Source organism: Lottia gigantea (assembly GCF_000327385.1).
Source record: "Lottia gigantea unplaced genomic scaffold LOTGIsca_5, whole genome shotgun sequence".
NCBI lineage: Eukaryota > Metazoa > Mollusca > Gastropoda > Lottiidae > Lottia > Lottia gigantea.
The window spans coordinates 1,340,965-1,355,593 of NW_008709715.1; the positions used below are offsets into that span (position 1 = coordinate 1,340,965).

Here is a 14,629-nt window from a genome sequence, read left to right on the forward strand (position 1 = left end):
ACTCGCATAGGATACATTTGTTCAAAAAGGAACTTTGCACACAATTACTTCATGATTTTGGCCAGTTTGTGTCAATAGGTCAATTGTTTCAGCTTTATAGTTCCAAAAAAGGAACGGGTTTTGAAATTTCTATATTTTCAATTTTCTATTTTGACCTTTATTGACTCTTGTTGACCTATATCTTTTGACCTGTATGATGTAGAAGCTTTAAATTTGGAACACAACATAACATTCAGAATATCAATTAACCTATGCAAAAGAAATTAAGGTGGGCGTAGCACATCCGGGTTAAATTACTCATTATTGACAATTTTGGCAAGGGACATAACTCGCAACGTTTACATTTGTTCAAAATGGAACTTTGCATACAATTACTTCATTCGTTGAGCCACGTTGTCTTGGAAGTTCGATTGTTTCAGCTTTATAGTTCAAAAAAAGGAACAGCTTTTGAAAATTCAAAATTTTCAATTTTTGACCTTGACCTTTTTTGACCCTGATTTTTGTAGGATCAAAGGTCATTCACATTGGCTATCTATTTATACTTTTATATTTGCTGTCCTATCTCAACTTCCGGTTTTATAGCCCTATATAATTAAAAATTTGGATGACTTGTATCTCGTAACCTTGACCTTTGTTGACCGTCTCCCTTTCAATGTCAAATGTCATTGACCTTGGCTATCTTCTGATACTTTCATTTGTGAGGGCTGTCTACTTCCGTTATAACAATCTTACAAACAATTCTTCTCAACTTTAGACTGCTCTTGCGCGTGATGTAATTATCGTAGAAGGTTGATTTTTTCAGAGTCTTTAGCATTTTGCTACATTTGCAAAGTCCCACTCTGTGCCACGTGTGGCTCTAGTAATTATTTTGTTTTTAATAAGTAACTATCAAATTTAGAAAAATGAACGTCATTTTCAATATGTCACACTCAAGGGGACCTTCAGCGTGTAAATCCTGTAGATTTGTCCCATCCGGATCATTAAACCCCCTTTTCCACGTCAGTCCCTCCCATATGTTTCATTGTTACATTAAACCTGTTAATATCTCAGTTTTTCGGGATGGCTTTAAAAGTTTATCTCTTAATAAGGTTCACATCAAGTACAATCGTCAACACTAATAAATCGGATATATCTACTTGGCACATTCTTACATAAAACAAGACACGTGTTATTAATATATTAATTTTAACATAATCTTGCGGACGGTCAACAACTAAATATGCATTCGATTCTTATGATAGTATTATTTATCGGGTTGGTCGGCGTTTCATATCCAAGATACATTTTAAGTCGTTTCAACCCTTTTCAATCATCACTTGATCTTATCGACTTCAATTTTAGGGATTTATTCCCTCCACGACCAGCTTTAGACGGATTCGCAAGGAATCAACTATCTTCTCAGTTACAACAGTTGTTACGATCTACCGAAAATCGTAATTTTCAAGCCGATCCTTTAAGGGATATATTAACACCAAATGAGTACAGATGGATGCAACCAGATTATGAACTACAACAGTTGCAATCAACTGAAGATCGCGATAACGGAAATAGTGTACAAGCAACCTTAGATGATATGGAATTAAACAGTTCAGAAGATTTAATTTCGAGTGAGGTGCAGGACCGTAAGTATATTTTGATATTTTACAAAATTGCAAAATGTCCCCTTGTACCCCCACTGGTGCCGCAACTGAGCGGTTTTATCTTTTGGTTTTTCAGATTAGCGTGCTTTCAAAACGTCTTTATAGTTTTACACATATTACCATGCTGTAGAGTCCAAGCGATTATTTTAATGGTTTATTAAATTTGTTCTCTTTGAAAATTGGACGCGACAATAAGACTTCCAAGCCTCATTGGAATATATTTAACGAGATACCTGGAAAAATTCGAATTTGTGTCTTAAAATGAGCATAGATATCAATTGAATAGGTGATCTGAGTAAAGGTGCGTCGAAACTTCCAATATTCTTGGCAAGTAAAAGTTTCCAATATATATCTTTACTATTTTTTATTTCAGTAATCGCTGGATTAGATAAAGTTCTACAACTTGATAGAATTTGTTTCGTGTGTACAGTTCGAGCAATAAGACACTGTATCGAGAGATATTGTGCTTCAAACTTAAGAGCAGCTTAATGTTGTCTGCTTTGCTATAATTTAAGCTCTCGCTTTAAATAAAATGAATATTCAAGATATTTTTGTGCATAAAATTTTAATGATTGACTTATTCATCAAACAAATAACCATATAATCATACAAATAATCTCACAATAATATTTTGGATTAAGAAAGAGGAAGATTTCATCAATAAAAAGGAAAAAGGTGGCAAGTAGTTTACTCTACGCCCATTTAACATGAATAGCATGACATTACATTCGATAATTAAGTACATTTGGTGTTAGGGTGTATTGAGACGAGTCTCAATGAAAGCACTGGCCTAGATCACAGAGCAATAGATAAGTCTATTGATTATGTGAAAATTAGTTAGTCATTAGTATGATTTTAGTTGAAAAGACATACACACAAACATACACTGCATGTTATATAACATACTATATATAGCCATGGCACCAGTCCTGAAATAAGTATTCCCTGAAATCTAACTTTTGGTAAAATTGTCACAGATATTTCGTATAATCTTCTTTATCAATTAACATTTACAACAGGAATACCTCTACCAACAAATGCATCTGTCGCTCCTATTAGCGAAATTAAGGTCAGGGTGTAATTCATTTTTCGAGGAGAAGGGGCTAATTAGGGATCAGAATGACCTTTCGACTGGCAGAATCTGAGAGCAACTGGAATTCCAACGACTGTCAGCAACAATCTGGGAGGCTTTTCATCTCTGGATTTACGTTATCTGACTGATACTGAATATTGCTTGTCTTAAATCGAGAACATTATAAAAATCGCTTTCCTGCACTTATCTAGGTCGGGGATTGAGTCGTTTCGCCTCGAGACAAAAAATATTGTGGAATAGCGAAACCCGCAGTCAAGTAACATGTCATTTGCTTTTGACTACAGTTCTGATTGGATTTTTACGAAACTTGGAATGCTTAAGAATATTGATAAGATAGGTAAGTTAGATAGAACAGTTTTTGAGGAAATGCACAAAAGCAAATTGGCACTATCCATTTCTTCAAACTGTATGAATATTGATGTTTTTGGTCCAATTTCTTAGAATAACTTACAAAGGGGTTCAGCTGACTTACATGGTTCCCTATATGTTTACTATAATACTGACGCTCATTGGAATCAACTCATTTATTGGTCAACACTAAATGTCAATGTCTGACCGTACGATTTTTGTTTTACTGGCCTTATAATGTTTTTAGACGTTTACATCAAGTTCCATCTTCAACACTGATAAATCGGATATATCTACTTGGTGCATGTAGACAATAAGTGTACTCGTATTAATAGATTTATTTTCACATAATCTTTAGGACGGTCAATAACTAAATATGCACTCAATACTTAAGATAGTATTATTTATCGGGTCGGCGTTTCATATCCAAGATACATTTCAAGTCTTTCTAACCCTTTTCATTCATCATATGGAGGTGTTGAAATCGACCCTTTTAGGCATATGTATACATACAGCGTCAGAGAGATTACGAAATACGACGGATTTTACGATCTTTTAAAACTCGTTATCACCAGCGTGGAATTCGTGGTCCTATACCCCGTATATACAGACAACAACCGGAAACCTTCCAAAAGAAGCATAATCACCTTGTCTTTTGTTCTATACAGAGGTTGTGCTCATGTGACACCCGAACAATAAAACATTTGGATATGTTTTTCTTATTGCCTTGTTTAACTTGAAGGGATTATGAAGAGATATCTAATCTTTCTCAGTGAATCGTAGACACTAATAGCATCAATCGCATCATTCCAATTTTCAAATAAAGCTCTATGAGTTGCTAGCAAAATCTATGAAAATTGCAAGAAACAGAAACTTCTGAAAATTAGTTCAAACCGATGTTTGCTTGTAACATCATCGACCTGTTTTGATATAGGGTCCATGGAGAGGTCATCCTGACCACATGATAGAGAAAGAAAGCCTTTGTAATACATATTAATGCAACTTATTCCATGGAGATATCACTATTATATATTCATATTACATTAAATGCAGTATTTAAGTCCAGACACGCGTTCAATTTATGTTTTTTCACAGACTTTATTCCTCCATCATGTGGCGAGGGTAATCGATCTTTTTCCTTTTACCATTTTTTATTCTTTGGCCTGAGGGACATTCCACAATTGTTAAATTTTTCTAATTGACATTGTGCCCAATATTAAAGGGTGTACCTAAATGACTATGTGCCCAAAATCACTGTTCCTAAAGACATTTTGCCGAATATTCGTGTGCCAAAAAATATGTGCAAAAGTGAATATGTGCTTAATTGAAGGTTAGCCTAAATCACTGGGCCTAAATGACAGTGAACCATTAGGATGGCAGTAAACTCTATATCGGTTTTTATATTCCAGATTTGAATTGATGTTATTGGATTTCGACTCTGTTTTCGTGATATTATACGAATGTTACACTATCTTTGTATTTTTTTTCTATTACTCATTAATAAAATGAATATTACATACTTGTGCATTGAATTTTTGAAAGGAAACAATAAACAATAATCCAGATAAAATAGCAAAACGTTTCATAATTATGTTTAAGAAATAGGAAGACTTCCTCGTGGTCAAAGTACAACAATTCTTTGATACTTTTATTTCCTAAAATAAATTTCACAGGAAAAGACTGTCAAGTAGTTTTTACCGACTCGTAAATACACAAGTTCGATTTTTATCTTATGAACACAACAACAATTTGAAGGCTCCATATTCTAGATTAATTTTAAACGGAACCTTCTGATTTTCCGAAATCGCAAGGATCTACGTGGTTACGAACGGTTGAGGAGTCGGAAGTTAGGCTACTTATGACCTCCAACATTTCAAAAATATTCTGAAAACCAATTATATTGGAAAATATAATATTGAAATGAAATGAAATGAATGGAGTTTTACGTCCTTCTTTTCTGCACCATGTGGGCTAATGAAGATTGGCAACGCCATGCAGGGTGCAATGAGGGAAATATTGCCAGGAAAGCGGCATTAGCCTGCTCTTTTTCGATTTCCAACTGTCGAGGGATCTTTGACGTGTACAGCCTGTAGCACACGGGGCCTCGGTTTATTGTCCCATCCGAACGACTAGACGCTTTTTCCATGTCAGCCTCTCTCACCTGCATCACTGACGGGGGGAAACCGGGTTGAAAAATCCGAAGGTATTATCTCGACCTAAGCCGGGATTGAACCCTGGACCTTCAGGTTAGCGAGCAAACGTCTAACTCACTGAGCCACCGCGGCTCCCAAATATAATATTTAAGTTAGTTAAAATCAGACTTATAGAGCAATATAAACTCGGAAACTGAAACAACACTTGAGAGGCGAAAATGGTTCTTGTGTGGGATTAATGATATTGGACACCAGAAGAGACTAATATTCATTATACGGGTACATGATGCAGACACGATTCGCTTCTTCTGACAATATCGAGTAGAACAAATCTTGAGCTCAAGAACTCATTATAACATGATATACAATTAAAGGTGATAGATGTTTTGGAATATTGACAAGATAGTAATATATTCCTTAAAACTCTTCTACTCAGTATATAAACAAATTACCTCAAATTACAAATACACCACTTGTCAATTAAGTGATTCTTGATGCAACTTTTTAGTTCGCATACCAGTTTGATTACAGCTTTGTTACAGTGTAATATCGCCAATCTTAAAACATGTACTTGTGATTGAAAAAAAAAATGACCTCACTAAAAGGCATCTCGTGTGTCCAAGGAAAAAAATATACTCGTATCAAAAAGGGCAATCCCACTTCTAGGGTTACAATGAAGGCTAAACTTTGGTATTGAAGGTTGAACTTTGGTTGTCTGTAGAAATCTTGTCATTATACCACATTGAATTTGCAGCATAAAAACTTGGAGTTTAAGGAGTTAAACCCCTTAATAATCCTTTTAAGGAACTAAAAATAACACAACACAATGATGTTACTACATTAGTCCTCCTCGAAATGGATGTCTAAATTAAACAAAAATAAAATGGATGAGGAATCAACAACCATATTTTAAGATTAAAAAACAAAGCAAGTGCCTCATTTGTCTTTGTGATTAACTCTTACAAGTTGAAAAAGCCTGAAATCTTGCAATATAATGATAATACACATATACATATATATATATATATATATACATGCATAATATATAATATTTCGAAATACCATCTGACAAAGATTCAAGGAATCGATGAATTGAAGTATAGGTTAAATCCTGAAATTTTATAGCAACGTCAATTATTCCAGACAAGTCTTGTACCTAAGATTTCAGACGTCATGGCGAGAAATTAGATCATTGGTAATTAGAATTCCAGATTAAATATTACTTATCTTAAAACATAGTTAGGAAAATCAATTGATTGTTTATAGATAAACATCTCTCTATTTTAACCTCTAATTGAGCAGAAAATTATAAATCTTAACATCTACTTCTATTTTATGTTAATGTTGTTTACATATCTTGATGGTAAATCAGTTAAATATACTCATTCTGACCGAACCTGTATTTTTTACTGCCTATCAAAAGACTCGTAAAAATGAGGTGTGATGGTCATTATTTTTCTGATAATCTTTCTTAACGTCACTCTATACTAGATTCTAATAAACACGCTGTGCAAGGCAACTAAAACTATCTGAATATAGCAAGAGTGATTAAAATTGAAGGATTAAATAGGAGTCGATGATGATACGTGTACTACATTTCCGATTATGTTTTAAAGGAACAGTTGCACTATTTGAGGGGGTTGATATGAGACTTGAATATATGTAAATAGTCTTCAGGCGTAAGTTACTTCTTTCCGTATTTCTATAGATGTCCTTTCTATATATGGCAGTGTCTCAAGAAAAGACAATTCGTCTTTTTACCTTTCAAACGCAGATAAAACAGTGAGCTGTGAACACTATTACTGATTGGCTTAGCTAAAAAAAATCCTTAGTGAAATAACACCTCTGGCATACGTTGAATTTAACATGGGGCCCATGTTGTCTTATCTATCCTATCCAAGCTAAGTAATGTAAATTTATGATAGTAAGCTGTTTATCTTCTAGATTTTATTGTCCGTGTGACCCATGAAGTCATCAACTATGGGTCATTCTGTCTCGTTTTGGACGACTTTATCAGATTATTTATTTTGGCAGACTAAGAAAGGCGCAAGCTCACCGAATTAATTCCTGTTTACTTGGCTGGTTTTTAGAAATTTGTTTTATCCATGACGATAAACGTCTTATCCTTATGGACAAGAATGGAAAGTTTCCGCGCTACTTGATGTGTGCGTTTATGGTCACATGGCAGTTAACTGGAAATGGAAAAAGCATTAGCGAAAATGCAAAATTTTGTATACAAGATATTTATATACCTACGTTTTATCCATTCGAAAATCGAACAAGAGTTTGCACATTGGTCACACCACCCTGGACAAAGCTTCATCAAATGAGAGCATTGTAATTCATTACTAGAAAAAAAGTAGAGTAACTCCTGTAAACCTACATATTATACTGTAAATATAAAAAAAAGCCTATCTCAACAAAACTTCATAAACTTGTCGTAAGGGCGTTTTATAATATTGTTGTCTGTTAGTAGGCGTTCTATCTGGTTCTATCTGATTTATCTGTATTTACATACACAAATTTAAAGATTGCATTGTGACATTGTAGTGATGAGAGGTCAAAAACTCTGAAAGATTAAGCTTGCCCATGCCAAAACTCAAAATACATCTAGGGATATGAACCCATTTATATATACAACTCTTTTCTCGCTTTACAAAATACTTCCTAACCAGACTACAAAGTCTGCGTTTTTCAGGATTTTATTACCACTTCCGAATCAAGTATATCGGGTAGTAGGCATAGTAGGACTGTCCTGAGGAGATAGGATTTAAAAATATCTGGTCATATAGGTCTGTATACTATAATACGTGCATTATAACTAGAATGTGGTTGATAATGAAAGCTGACCACTGCACAGCACGATCACAGAAGAAAATTAACATGTTCACTGGCCAGACTACTCGATTCATCATCAGTGATATTGATAAATAGCCAAATAAAAGCAACAAACGCGTTCTTCTCCATTCACTCATGAAACTATGCCTGGTGTATTAAGTGGTCCGTATATCCTCACAACAAGATACATGTGTGTACGATCATGGTCTAATCTTTATACTTTAAACATATGTATTGTGTCTTATCCTTCAATAAGTTTCCGATCTTGTGCTTAAACCATTTTCCCGAGAATACATAGACAATAAAGGTAAGCCATTTTATATTGAAATTTTAGGTGTCTTGAACGGCCAAATAACCTAAATGCATTTCAAGATGGGGTGACATTCTATGGATTTGATTATATCTGATATTTGAAAAAAGGATTTTGCATATAATGAAGCGAAAATACATAATTTATAGAAATAAAAATCTTTTTAATTTGTGCCTTTTTGAATATTGAACCTTTATTTAAAAAAGAATATAAGATTATTATGCAGATCAACTTCGAAGGGTAATGAAATAAGGTAATTAATACTGATTGACAGTTACTTTGGTATTTTTTAGTGATTGTAAAAGGGTTTCCTAAACCTTTCATCTGTATTGGGAATTTATAGAGTCGAGTTGCACATTTTCATTCAACATCTGTGGTTTTTGCAATTTTTTGTTATATTGTTTACATGAAAAAGTTACCACTTTAAAGCACTCTGACTTATATTTATATGGAAGACAACATTCAGAAAAAGTAATTTCATACCAAATTTCAGCCAGTCTTTATTTTATGGCAATTCCATTAAATGCACCCGTTTAATAACGCCACTATCGCAAAAGCTTTTAAGATACCGGACTGATACCTTAAACATAAGTTTGGTCCAAGTTGTGAAACTTGTTTGGGTCGATTTGATCAAGCTTGAAAGGATATCTTCTGATTTAATCGACGTACATGAGAAGAAAACTATAAAATATGGATTGTATAAGCCTTGTATCAATAAATGGGTTTGGGTCTACCCGAGTGATAAAACAAATCCATATACAAGATTATTAATCGTTACTTCGTGGTACAAAACTTGTATGGGAAGACAGCCTTTAAGAATCACTGTCAAGAAATGTATTGTAACAAGCTCTGATGGGAGTAGTCTTTCCATGATAGGAATAAAGTCTTCTTATATCCCCTTGTCCCGGAACAGTAAACCATAGAACTGGGTACGATACACGACCTTTTACACAAACGAACTGAGTGTCGTACTTTCATTGCCCACTTTAAACGGAAGTAATTGTTCTAAATCTAGCGGAAAGTGAAATGAATAAATGGAGTTTTACATTCTACTTTTCTGCACCATCTAGCGGAAAGGTGTAGAAAATGTCTATAAAGAATCAAAATGGCTGACCCTGCATAAGCGCAATATTGTTTTTAATGCACTTTGGAAAGATTTTCGTGAATGGTCTCTCGAAGTGCCTCTTCCTCAAGACCAGATGTCACGGTCAGGATCTGGCAGCTCAATTGAATAGGTAAAAAAAGGTTGCTGCACCTGTACCAAATGGAAGGGCATGAATCCATCTACCAATACTAGTGTTCAAAATTAAATTAACGATTGAAAATGAATGTCCTGAGTTGTTCGATAATAACAAACAACGGTGTATAAAGTAAAAATTTATTCACTTTCTGTTTTCACGCAATGGTTAATACATCAGCTCTAGCACTGGGTTATGTAGATCAGATTCTGTTATCATTTTCATGAATAGTCAACAACTCTTCAATCTTCAAGATGTTGAGATAACCTTGGCTCAAAAAGAAAACACCATTTACAAATATTTATAAGGATGACAAATATTGGGGTGGAAAATGTATCTTTGTGTGATTTTGAATACAAAAACACAAAACAACACCCATTTTCTAGATTATCATTTGTTAGTGAATACCGCTAGTTGTTTACGAGTTATCACAATTCAAAATCCAGAAAAATACTGTGGTAGCCATCATAAGGACTGTTATTGTTTAAATTTTGTGGTGTCATGTTTATTTTGAGAAGGCGGGTGGAAGGTGAAAAACGAAGAACAAATTTCATAATAACATAGCTACTATATTCTAAGCTTAATGATGGGGTGGCAATTCTCAATGATAATATATATAAACATATTTATAACCCAACGGTCAGTCATTCATAATCTTAATCACTTTTTGAATCTATGCCAAAGGTCAATGTCCAATGATATAGCTGAATGTGACTATATACTTTCTTAATTCTAATACCATTCAAAGTCGATAGGTTATTCATTTACCCGATACGAAAGTTCACAGAGAGGCCAATTCCAAGGGTGTAAAACCAATGATCAGTAATATTATGACCGAAACCATTTTTTAAGCTTCTTCTCACATATTCTAGTAAATGGAAATTCAATATTAACTTTGGGCTTAACTTCTATTTTGTTGTTCACAACATAATTGAGTTGTCCTATATTGCTATTGTAATAAGAAAGAATAATATTAGTGCATATTCTATAATCTATTTAACGGTAGATTTTCAAATCTGGAATATGTCAGTATGATATGAATGTCACAAACCCTCTATTTAATAAACGTCATATGGTGTGTTTCTTTTCGTAGCTTCGATCAAATATGCAGAAATAATAAAAATATACAAAATTATTAGTTACTATAATACTAACTACTCCTCAAATAGTGATAAGATTTGAAATAATCACATCGCCTCGACTATTCTACGATTTCTATCGAATTGTAAATCATGATTTAAAGCAACATTATATTAATGGCTATAGTCGATCAAAGATATTTATTCATATTGAACTGAAGAGAACTATATTGTGTGCATAATACATAAATCGCCAAAATGTGCAAAGCTTTTATTCTTCTGTACTTTGGTAATACTTGGTTGTATACAGAACAAAAGCGTTATTTACATATATTTTTCATCCTGAACTTCTATGTAAATCTTAAACGCTTAGAAGTTCTATTGTCACTATTTAGCTTATATATAGGTGTTTGCGTCCACTAGCTATCTGTTAAAGAAAGATGAATGTTGAATATACTCCTGATTTTGTTTACTAGAAAACATGGCACTAGGAAACACTAGTATTAATATACCGTTAAGTAAATTGGCCACAACTAAAACTATATAATAATAATTCCTGAATAATGTCCAAATGATTTGACTTGAAGATATGGCATTGACCCGTTATGTCGACGTACTTATCTTCTCTAGCAGATCGCGAAAATTTCACCCCTACGATCTTAATATACCAGCTCGTGGTGATTAAGAAAACTTATTCGTCATCATGATCTTGTCATTTTGAATCTCTAAGGACAGATACGTCAAACAATAACAACCATATCTTCAGGGTAATGTTTCAAACTGTCAACAACTGCTTTGGAGGATTTGCACCAATGTTCTTTATCCACACGAATCTTTATGGTTGGATATCGGAAACAATCAGTGCAATGCCAGAAGAAGACATGATATAAAAATTGTTACACCATCTTTTCAACAGACTGTTGACTGCACACAGATTTGGCTGTGTGGTATTCAGATAAATCATCAAACGATGTATTGTTCTGTTATAATGCAGATATGAAAAAGGTGAATATTTTAGGAAATTCAATGATAACTATGATACACATGAAGACAAGAACCAGAGCCTGTCTGGAGCTGATATAACTCATATCAATAATAACATTCTCTTACTATATTCTTAACATATACATTACTTTTTAATGATAATTGTGGAAATATTACATAATATTTTAAGTGCTTTTTTAAATTCCTTCAATTTGTCACGTAGATGAAAGGTCGATGACACCTTATGGTATAATACTAAAAGTCGGTTCGCTCGACTGGACGAGCAATCATGAATATAAGTTTGCTTAAAAGGGCAACTAGGGCTTTGAAGTTTTTTGAAACTTTTAATCCAAAGACATTATTGACTCTCCTCACTCCAGATTTTTTTCCGTGCTGGCATTTCTAGCTTCCGGAAAATCTGAAGACTTGTTTGTTTGTGATTTGAACATACATTGGACACTGATTCTCTTAACTGGTCACCTGAAGGCAAATAGTGCAGTCGTTCAAACTTATAGGAGTATTTTACCTTAGGTGACAGCTGACAGTAAAATAGGATGCTGGCCAAGTAGAGTTGGTAGTTATCGAATTTTGTACTCAGAAATTTCAGTCCAGAAACAATGTAACATAAGTCCACAAATTCTTATAATTGAGGCATTTAATTCGTGATGATTATCAGAAACTTTAAAAAATCTGCAAATTCTCATACATGTATTTTAAATAAATCATAGTCGTTTTGTAAACGTCATAATGTTACAGACTTTAAGATCAATGTGAAATTGATGGACATAATCTGTGTATCATATTATGACAAGTAATATATAAAGATGATTAAAATAGAGATATTATTACTTTGACAATATTTGTTTTCTTGTCCAACGTGAAATATTAGTTTTGTCATATAAATATTATATCATTAACAATATGTCTTCATCGTGCTAAATATGGAAACAAAGTCCCATGTGAAACCATAACTCGTGTGGATTGTTAACACTCGAGTATCCCCTCGGAAGCTTACTTTGTTATGGGACTCCTCGGTTAGTTAGTCCGGGGGTTTTATTCCGATTTAGATTTTAACTAGGTTTCCCTTTTACATGTTGGTACCATCTTTACAGATAACTTATGTAAAATTTCCTGAACATATTGTATTATAATTTTCTATGAAGTTGACTTTATAATAATTTTGTAGTGATTGACCTATATCAGATGAACCAAATGCCAAACCAGAAAACCGGTCATAAAATAACCTGGTCATTTGGATAGGAAGAAACACACGGTCGCCTTGTGTCACAGTACAGTATGTGTAGGTTATCTTTCAATAAAAAAAGTTATATCGCCGAAAAATACTATTCAGTTGAAATCCTCGAAGTCTTTGTGAGATTGTCGACATACTAGACCGAAACATCTGCCTCTATTACAGTCTCTGATAACTATTTTGAAAATTGTCGACTGGTTGTCCATCAGGGGCTGGAATTGAGTCAGATGTTTCGGACTATCCACATACGAACCAGACTATCGTTGCTTTCTAAATGTTTGCATGGCTTTCATCTTACAAAAGGCTATGGGAGAGTCAACCATTTATGATGATTTTATTATGGAAGCCGTCTGCGGCCATTACTATTCTCGACATCTTCCCACGAGAAAACTTCCTTCCTCGTCGATCTATTTTTTAATCGCCCCTTTAACCATAGCCTTTTCCTGTAAGCGAGAAGTCGAGATTAATGGCCATAGTCGGCTTCCATAGAGATTTAGAAAAAATAATCACCAGTTATTTTGATTTCATTGGAGATTTATTTCACATGGAATATACCTTTACTCATGAAAATAAGGTCATCAAATGAATCTCTGTTTTGACTTTTTAAGTTTATGAACAGACAAGACCTCTTCATCATTATTTTTAGACTACAATGTAAAACGATGAGTGTTTGGTTCTGTGTCTGGTTCTGTGTCTGGTTCTGTGTCTGGTCCTGTGCAATATCTCTCCAAACATGAATTATAACGTCGCCTTCTACAAATTGCACAAAGAACATCTACCATCCTTGAGTTCCCATGTCCAATGTTATCTAGAAGAAATCAAAGTAAAGTCTTAACCATTGTTACCGTCAAACAGTACAACTGTTATCCATATCTGTCAGCATCTTGACATCAACAGTTTTATTTTCGCCATTGCCTTTCGTCAGGCGTCAACAGTTTTATTTTGACCGAAAATAAGTAAATTTTGTATTTTGAAATGATTTCAGCATGTTAAAAGTAGTATCTTTAAGAAAACGTGATGAAATTGATTGTACTTACACATATGGGGTTCTGTCATAATCTCTTGGACTTCATTCCGAAACATTTCATAACAGCTTTCAAATACATCTGAAAATGATGGTGTGTCAACATAATCATAATAATCTCTGGAAGGTCTTCTAGCTGATAATTCCAATGACGTTTGTACCAAACTAAAGATGATGATAAATGTTAATAGAACAGCCATCTTCACTTTTGGAGACCTAATTTGTTTGTATTGCATAACTACAATATTATTTCAATATTGTAACCACAAGAGGATGTCATTCCAAAGTGGATATATCCTTTATCTTGTGATGTTTTTAAATTTAACAATTCAAATTTTATTTTCTCTAGGAACATTTATTATATACACATCTACATGGAAAATGAAGAAAATGTAAAGTACTTTCCATACTTTGAACAGCTGGCGTAATTGCTATAGCCGTAATACATCCATATTGCTTGATTTCTGATTCCTTATACTTTTAAAAAGTCTGGCAATCGTCGTGGTATCAGTGGTGTTTCTAGGAAACACTGCACGAGGGGGGCCAAGAGGGGCCACAAAATTGCTCATTGACTACACCTTGTGAATTCTTTCACCTTGTAACATGATAGGAGATTTGAAATTAACGAGGGGGGGGGGGGGGGGGGGGGGCCAATTAGGACTATCCTATA

General features: G+C 33.9%; 1 protein-coding gene across 1 annotated transcript; it reads left to right on the top strand.

Moving 5' to 3' along the window:
• Positions 1-1,219: 1,219 nt before the first annotated feature.
• Positions 1,220-2,129, top strand: LOTGIDRAFT_154063 (hypothetical protein; the record flags this gene model as incomplete). The annotated part of the gene is made up of 2 exons (XM_009061794.1): positions 1,220-1,622; positions 2,014-2,129. The coding sequence occupies 2 exons, from the start codon at positions 1,220-1,222 to the stop codon at positions 2,127-2,129; spliced, it is 519 nt and encodes a 172-aa protein (XP_009060042.1).
• Between the last annotated feature and the right edge of the window lie 12,500 nt (positions 2,130-14,629).